Source organism: Marmota flaviventris, chromosome 12 (assembly GCF_047511675.1).
Source record: "Marmota flaviventris isolate mMarFla1 chromosome 12, mMarFla1.hap1, whole genome shotgun sequence".
Lineage (NCBI taxonomy): Eukaryota > Metazoa > Chordata > Mammalia > Rodentia > Sciuridae > Marmota > Marmota flaviventris.
The window spans coordinates 91,851,935-91,859,932 of record NC_092509.1 but is presented as its reverse complement, the minus strand read 5'-3'; the positions used below and the strand labels follow the sequence as shown (position 1 = coordinate 91,859,932).

The 7,998-nt window shown below is 49.2% G+C and overlaps 1 protein-coding gene across 1 annotated transcript; it reads left to right on the top strand.

Annotated features, from left to right (window-relative positions):
* Positions 1 to 3,422: 3,422 nt before the first annotated feature.
* On the top strand, positions 3,423 to 5,042 carry LOC139707800 (serine/threonine-protein kinase MARK2-like). The gene has a single exon (XM_071619678.1). It carries the CDS (start codon positions 3,423 to 3,425, stop codon positions 5,040 to 5,042), a length of 1,620 nt encoding a protein of 539 aa, XP_071475779.1.
* Positions 5,043 to 7,998: the final 2,956 nt, after the last annotated feature.

The following is a 7,998-nucleotide window of genomic DNA, read 5'->3' as shown; positions in this document are numbered from 1 at the left end:
CCCTTTTTAAAACCATACCTGTTTATATCCTGTTGGTTCTGTTCCTCTAGAGAAACCTCACTAATACTCTTTCATTACTGGTCGCAGTATCTGTGTAATGTCTCTGTTTAGTGTACCTGGTATCTGGATAATGTCTTTGGATAATGTATCAGGTCACAGTATCTGGGTATTGTCTGTGTTTTCTGTACCTGATCACAATTTCTCTGTATACAGTTTCTGATAATTATACAAAGTCACAGTAGAGGACAACATCTCTAGTTACTGTACCATGTCATAGTATCTGAGTATTATTTCTGTTTATTGTCTATAATTATTTGACCCTGTTGGTTTGGGCCTCTGGCAAGATAGAACATGATGACAGAAAGCATGTAGTGGAGCAATGTTGATTACCTCATTGTGGCCAGGAAGCAAATATTAGGAGGGAGGGAGAAGAGGAGCCTGGGATAAATGACAAAATGTACCCTCAAGGGCATTCCCCCAATGATCTATATCCTCCAACCTTGAGCACATTCTCAAGTTCTTACCTCCAAATAACCCCTTGAGTGATGGATCCCCTAGCATTCTTATAATCTGTTTGTGAGGTCAGAGGCCTTTATGATCCTGTCTTCTGCTCAAGGCCTAATCTCTGAGCTCTCCTGCATTGGGGACCAAGTCTTTAACACATGGGCTTAATGAGGACATGTAAGATCCAAAACATAATATTCTGCCCACAGTTCCCAGAACTGTTGTCTGTGAGACAATGTGAATTGTATTTCGTTAATCTCCAAGAGTTCCTGTAGTCAATAGTTCCAATATGGCTCAAACATCTAAGTTCAGAGTCTTCTCTCAAGACCCAGGATAAATATTTGATGTGAGCCACTGTAAAAAATCAAACCAACAGTTGCACATTCCCAAGACACACACACACAGGATAAATGTCCCCATTACCAAAGGAAGGAGTAGGAAAATGACAAAGAGGAATAGTTCAAAGCAAGACCAGATCCTCCCAGGGTAAACATCAATTCCTGTAGGTCCATATTCAACATCTATGTCACAGGGTGGTATGATGTGAGCACCAAAAGGCTTGTGCAAAAGCTCAACTGAAAGTGGACCAAGGACCTAAGCAATGGATCAGAGACCCTGCCATAACTAGAAGAAAAAGTTGGTCCAACTCTGTATCATCTTGGCTTTAGGAGTCAAGAAGACTCCTGGAGTGTAAGAAGTAAAACCAAGAATCAATACATAGGATGATAGCAGACTAAAAAGCTTCTTCACAACATAGGAAACAAGAGTGTAAAGAGATAGCCTACAGAAGGGGACATCTTTACCACCAGCACCTCAGATAGAGCATTATTCTCCAGTATATATAAGAAATTTGTAATGTTTTGAACAACCAACAATAAAAAATAAAAAAAAAAAAAATGAAGTTATAAAAAAAAAAAAAACTCAAAAAAACTTGAACACTAACAGAACAAAACAAAAACAATCCAGAAAACAACCCACCCAAATAACTCAATCATTAAATGGGAAAAGGAACTGAAAAGGTACTTCACAGAAGAAGAAATACTATTGTTCAAAAACTGGTAAAAAAAAAAAAATGTCCAACATCCCTAGCAATTAGAGCAATGTAAATTAAAACTAACTCAGATTTTATCTCACTCTAGTTAGGCAATTATGAAAAATACAAATAACAACAAATATTGGCAAGGATATAGGGAAAAGTTTCACTAAATACATTGCTGGTGGGACTGCAAATTGATGCAACAACTCTGTATGGAGATTCCTTAGAAAACTTGGAATGGAACCACCATTTGACACAGCGATCCCACACCTTGGTTTATACCCAAAGGACTTAAAATCAGCCTACTACATTGATACAGCCACATCAATGTTTAGAGCAGCTCAGTTCACAAAAACTAAGCTATGGAACAAACCTAGGTGCCCTTCAACAGATGTATGGATAAAGAAACTGTGTCATATATACACAATGGACTATTATTCAGCCTTAAGGAAGAAATTATGGCATTTTCTGGTACACTCGGGGAGCAGGCACACTCTAGATAGCTCCCCAATATCACATGTGCCCAATATCACTTGTGCCCATGCATTCACACACACACACACACACACACACACACACGCACACGCAGACACAATTATGAAGCGTGGTAAGATGGTGCTCACTTGAAATGCCTTCAAATGTTGAGACTGAGGACTAGGGAGCACCATTTTGAAGTTCATGTGGGGAACAGTGTAGAGCTAAGGGGTCAAGTTCTTGTGTGGTATATTAGTCTCCGGTGTCCACAACTAGAGGGATTAAAAAAAAAAATGTAAGGAAGATAGAAAAAAAAGGAAGGTGGTAGTAGGACAGCTGGGGGAAGGAGGAGGTAGAGTTGAGTTTACTCCTTCTTCCTCTCCACCTCTTGAGGACAAAGCTAGGAAGCTAAGTGAGGGAGAAGGAAGCTAGTTCTGTGCACACACCAAACCTCCTGGCCACCTGACCTTGGATTCATCAGACCCCGGGAAACCCAGAAGTTGAACCCATGGATTTATTGTGATGAGCTAGCCTAAGATGGCGAGGGGCAGGAGTGTGACAGGGCAAGGCCTCTGGGCACACCTGTGTTTCTCTGTCCCAAGGCAGGACCCATTGGTGGCCTACAAGTGTGTCCTGGATCGCTTTTAGTTGAAACCACTGCCTTGGGGGTTCCAGGGTTCCTAGAGAGGGAAGTGTCTCAGAAATTCTGGGGGAAATGTGGACCAAGGCTCGTTTGCTCTCAGCCCCGTTGGAGTGAAGAAGCTAAGACCCGGGTGTCTTAGGGGACAGGGCATTGTGTGAGGGTGTGGTGATGTGAGTGAAGGGCCACCACATTAGGACACCAACCTCCCTGAGGTGGCAAAGGAGAGTGGAGGTGCTATGGGCCGAAGGCCAAAGGAGCTGTGGGTGTTGGGACCAGACACGCCAGGGCCTTGGAGCCCACTACAGGTTTTGGTAGGTGCGCAAGACACTGTGGGTGGGCAGGACGCACCTATCTGTGAGCTTGTGGACTTTGATCTTCACATCATGACCAGTGCCAAGGTCCTGGGGGCCAGAACCCCCAGGGAGAGGAGCACCATGGGCCAGGCAGGGCGCACAGGGCCATTTGTGGCCGTGACCTCACAAGGGGCGATTGTCAGGGCATTCCGCGGGCTCTATAAAAGGCAGCGGCGACAGCTGGGCTTCGTCCACTGTGCAGGAAGCTCTTGATGGTGACCTGTGTGACCTTGGTGGTGGACTCCCAGCTAGTTAGTGCATTTGTTGGTTGGTGGTTTGGCGGTTCTGGTTTGTGTCTTGTTTTTTTTGATTTGGGGTGTTGTTGTGTTGTTTTGTTGTTTTAGTCTTGCTTTGTTTGTTGGTTTTGTTTGTTGTTTTAAGGTAGCGTCCTCGGGTGGCGTGGCCGCTCCTCATGCCTAGAGAAAGTAGTGAGAGTCAGAGTAGGGCGCCCAGGAGCCCCCAGCGGGGCCTGGAGGCCAGCTCATCCTCGGAGGATGCCCTGATGGGCCAGTATGAGGTGCTGAGGTGCATCGGGCAGGGCAGCTTTGGCACCGTGAGGCTAGCCCGCCACATCCTGACGGGGGCGGAGGTGGCCATGAAAACCGTGCGCAAGGGCCAGCTGGACCCGGCCTTCCTTCAGGCCGAGGTGGCCATCATGAAGGCCGTGGACCACCCCAGCGTGGTGCAGCTGTTCCAGGTGGTGGAGACGGCTGACTGCGTGTACCTGGTGATGGAGTACGCTGGTTGGGGCCAGCTGCTGCAGTACATCCCAGAGGGGGTGGGCCTGCCTGAGCTGGAGGCGCGGGGTCTGTTCGAGCAGATGGCCAGCGCCCTGCGCATGTGCCACGCCAAGGGCATCGTGCACAGGGACGTGAACGCGGAGAACATCCTGCTGGACGCGCAAGGCCGCATCAAGCTGTGCGACTTTGGCGTCAGCGGCCAGTTCAGGCGGGGAGAGCTGCTGCACACGGTGTGCGGCACGATCACCTACTGGGCCCCAGAGATGTTCCTCCCGGGGGCGTACAGCGGGCCCCCGGTGGACGTGTGGAGCCTGGGTGTTGTCCTCTACTTGATGCTGACGGGGCACCTGCCCTTTAAAGGGGACACCTTCAAGGAGCTGAGGGACCAGGTGCTGCACCGCTCCTGGGTCTTACCGGCCCACCTGTCCTTCAACGCTCAGGAGCTGGTGGCGGACATGCTGACCGTGGACACCATGGACAGGCCCAGCATGGCCCAAGTCGCGACCCACGAGTGGCTGAAATGGGGTCAGTGGCCTTTTGAGATTGCTACCTGGAAGTCCCATCGCCGCTTCGGCCCAGATCCCTCCACAGTGAAGGTCATGCTTGACCTGGGTTTCAACCTCACTGACACCTGGATGTCCCTGAAGGGCCGAAAGTTTGATGAAGCCATGGCTACCTATCTCCTGCTCAGGCACCAGCACACGCAGGGGGTGGGCTTCACGGTCCAGAGGAGGTCTGTGCACTCGGGGCTGCAGCCCAGGTCCTCTGCGGGTTCTCTCCCAGCCACCCTGCCCCGCCAGAGGAGCACCAGGAAGCCCACCTCTCAATCCAGGCGGGTCGTGCCAGCTGTACAGCAGCCGCGTGGGGAGCACCTGTGGCCCGGGCAGAGGGGCAGCAAGGGAGGCAGCCTGCCTGCCCTGGCCCTCCCCAGCCTGCAGGCCCAGAGCCCAGCTGCCCCCGGCAGGGCCCCACAGCAGGACCTTGCCGCCCTGCCTCCTGGCCCTGGGTCTGGAGGCCATAGGTCACAGGTGGAGGGCAGCATTAGCCCCCAGGGAGTGTCAGGAGGAGAGCAGGCCCTCCCCAGGCAGCAAGCCCAAGGAGGGACAGCGGGCTCCTCTCAGGAAGGCACCAAGGCCTGGCGGAGGGTGGCCAGGAGGATCCTCGCCTGCCTCACACGGATGTGCTGTTGCTGCGTGGCGGCGCCCAGGCAGGAAAACGGGGTGGCTCGGACCCCAGAAGGGCTGTCATGCAGACTGAAAAAAAAAGTTGTTCCTGAGATGGTAGCCAGTTGAGATGGAGGCGCAGCCAAGCAGGTGGGTGGATGCAGCCTGATGCGGCCCTTGCGCCATCCCTGATGGCCTTCCCCAGGACATAACCCACTGTCCCTGGGTGGGTACCAAGAAGGGGGCGTGATGCGCTCAGGCTCAGGCCAGTCCGTGTCTTTCCCCTCAGCCAGTGGCAAGGATCAGATCAGCATGGCGCAGGTGCTCCATAGAGGCGTGCCACCTGCAGGCACCTCCTTCCTATGAGTTCCAGTCCAGAGGGCCTGCTGGGGACAGGATGCCTGGAGACAAGTGCTCTACCACCAACTCCCTCCCTGGTCTGCAAGAAAGACTTGGGAATCCTTTTCCTGGGATGCCCCTCCCCCCGCTGTGCTCTCCTCTGTCCCCTGTTTCTGCCATGGCAGACATGGCTGGTTTTTAATAAATGTCTCTTCCTCACAGATCTCCTTGCTTGGATGCTTTCAGGGGGACCAGGGAGATTTGTCTGGGTTGCATCCTGCTCTGAGTTGGGGCTGGGCCACCATCCATTAGAGTGAAGGGGTGGTTCTGTAGTATTGGGGATAGAGCAAGGCAAGAGGGACTCCTGGGTCCTCTGGAGGTCCCCGTAGGTCCCCTGGGCAAACAAGGACTCTCAAGTGCTTGGGAAGGTGGGAGGCTCTTGAGCTGCCTGGGGGCCAGCAGTGCAGACCCTGTGGGGCACCTTCTGACCCTGTTGGTCCCTGATGAAGAGAGTGGAGAAGGGGAGGTGCTCTGGACAAAACATGCACCCAGAGATCATGTCCTCAGTGACCTATCTCCTCCTGCTGGGCCCACATCCTAATATATCTACCATTTACCCCTAGCCCACCAAGATACACAATCACCAATGTCTCCATCCATTCGTGAACTCAAAGCGCCTTTTACAGCGCCTTTGATCATTCACCTACCCCAGGACCCCAACAGAGAGTACTGCTCCCCTGAGGTTCAAGCCTTCAAGTTAGAAGCTCTCTGGGGACTGGGAAGATTCAGAGCAGAACAAGAGGGGTGTAGACTGTGCTTTGAATGTGGATTCGAGGCTGACCATGGGGTCAGAAGACTCAATTCAGATCCATTCTCTTCCACTGACCCTTTGAGTTACTATGGACATGTCACAGAACTCTGCAAGCCTTAGAGTTCTTATTTATTCCAGAGGCCTTATTGAGCGCCTACTGTGTGTGTGTGTGTGTGTGTGTGTGTGTGTGTGTGTGTGTGTGTGTTACACATGCTTGTCTTTGGGATTCGCCCCAGGATCCCACCACTCATGAAAGCATATTTGTGCCCTGTGACAAAACAGGACCCACACTTTAGCCTCATGAACAGTGAAGCACAGACACGAGGCAGATCATAGGAGAGAGAGTGACACATCCAAGGGTCTGTGTACATCTCCTGCTTTCCTTCTCCCTGAAAGGAGTCTCCAGAAACAGGGTCTGAGGTCCAAGGCCGAGTCTTGAATAGGATCCACTAGTCCTGGTATGTGGAGGGAGCCTAGTTGGTGCCGGAATCTCTAGATTTTGTCAAGCTGCGTTTTGAAATGCCTTTATGTGAGACAGAACTTCTAATATTAAGCAACTGAACTGATTCATGTTTTTATCTTCTGTAAAGCAACTAAGTTTTTTACAGTGTACACAGGCCAAAAGCTAGGAGTTTATAGGGTTGGGGAAGGTCACTTGGCCTTTAGTCTTCTATTCATTCTGTATCCTCTGAGATTCCTTTGTTCTAAATGTCTTATTGCTTATTTAAGTTATTTTGTTGTTTTGCGTTGTGTGGTGTTTTATTTTGTTTCAGTCTCAGAACATAGTTCCAATTCAGAATCTCTACAGCTGACATATTCACCCAAAGACTTCTTGGGAATCAAACCCATAAGTCATCTTTCTTGCTGGCTTATTGTGAAGTAAGAAGAACATGTTCAATTCTTTGATACTCATCACATCAAGAAGTGGTTGAAAAAGTAACTCTCTTTATCTGGACAGTCTCTTTAACTGTTTTGACCCATAGCATATGGTAGAAGCTGTATCATGTAGATTTCTGGGCCCGGGTATTAAGTTTGTAGCTACCTCCACTTGCTGTCTCTTGGAATACTTACTATGTAAGAAAGTCCAAACATTTCTGTTTAAAAGCCCTCCTGGAGTAGAACTAAAATCCCAGGTCTACAGTCTCAGTCTCCCAGTAACAGGCAGCACCAATGTGCTAACCATCATGTGCTACCCATGAGTCAGCCATCTTGGAAGCAGATATTCCATTTCTAGTCAAGTCCTCTCTAATGAAATTCAGGTGGCTAGAGAAGCACCATCCTGTCAATTCCTGACTAGACTGCAATTTTGTCAGCACAATTTTTTTCAGCCAAAAACGTTGCAGCGATTTCTTATATAGAGATAGCATACCGTGAAATATTTTATTAAAAATGTGTATTGGATACTGCCCTGTAATATTATGCTTATTTGGCAAAAAAGCATCTGTAGCTATTATCTTATTAAGACATGTTTACCCTTAGGACTATGAAATTCATACCAATAAAATTTAGCAGGGCCAATTACCACCTAATACAATTACCAACTCTATTATTATTATTTTTTTAATACTGAGGATTTTGGTGCTCAGACGTGTTCTATCATTGAGTTACATCACCCACCTTTTTTATACTTTTTGAGAAAGGTTCTCACTAAATTGCTGAGGCTGGCCTCAAACTGTGACCCCTCCTGCCTCAGCACTCGTGTGAGTCTCTGTGATTACAGGTAAGCACCATCACACTGGATTTTGTAGGCTCAGTGGAAGCTCAACATTCCTGCAATTCCAGCCCACCTCTCTAAAGTTAAGCCCCAGGGACTGGGAAGGCTGAGGCAGGAAGATCGCAAGTTTCAGGCCAGCCTGGGAAATTTAGAATTTTAACAACCCTATAAGACACTGTTTAAAAATAAAAGCTGAGCGAGGTGACCCACTCCTGTAATCC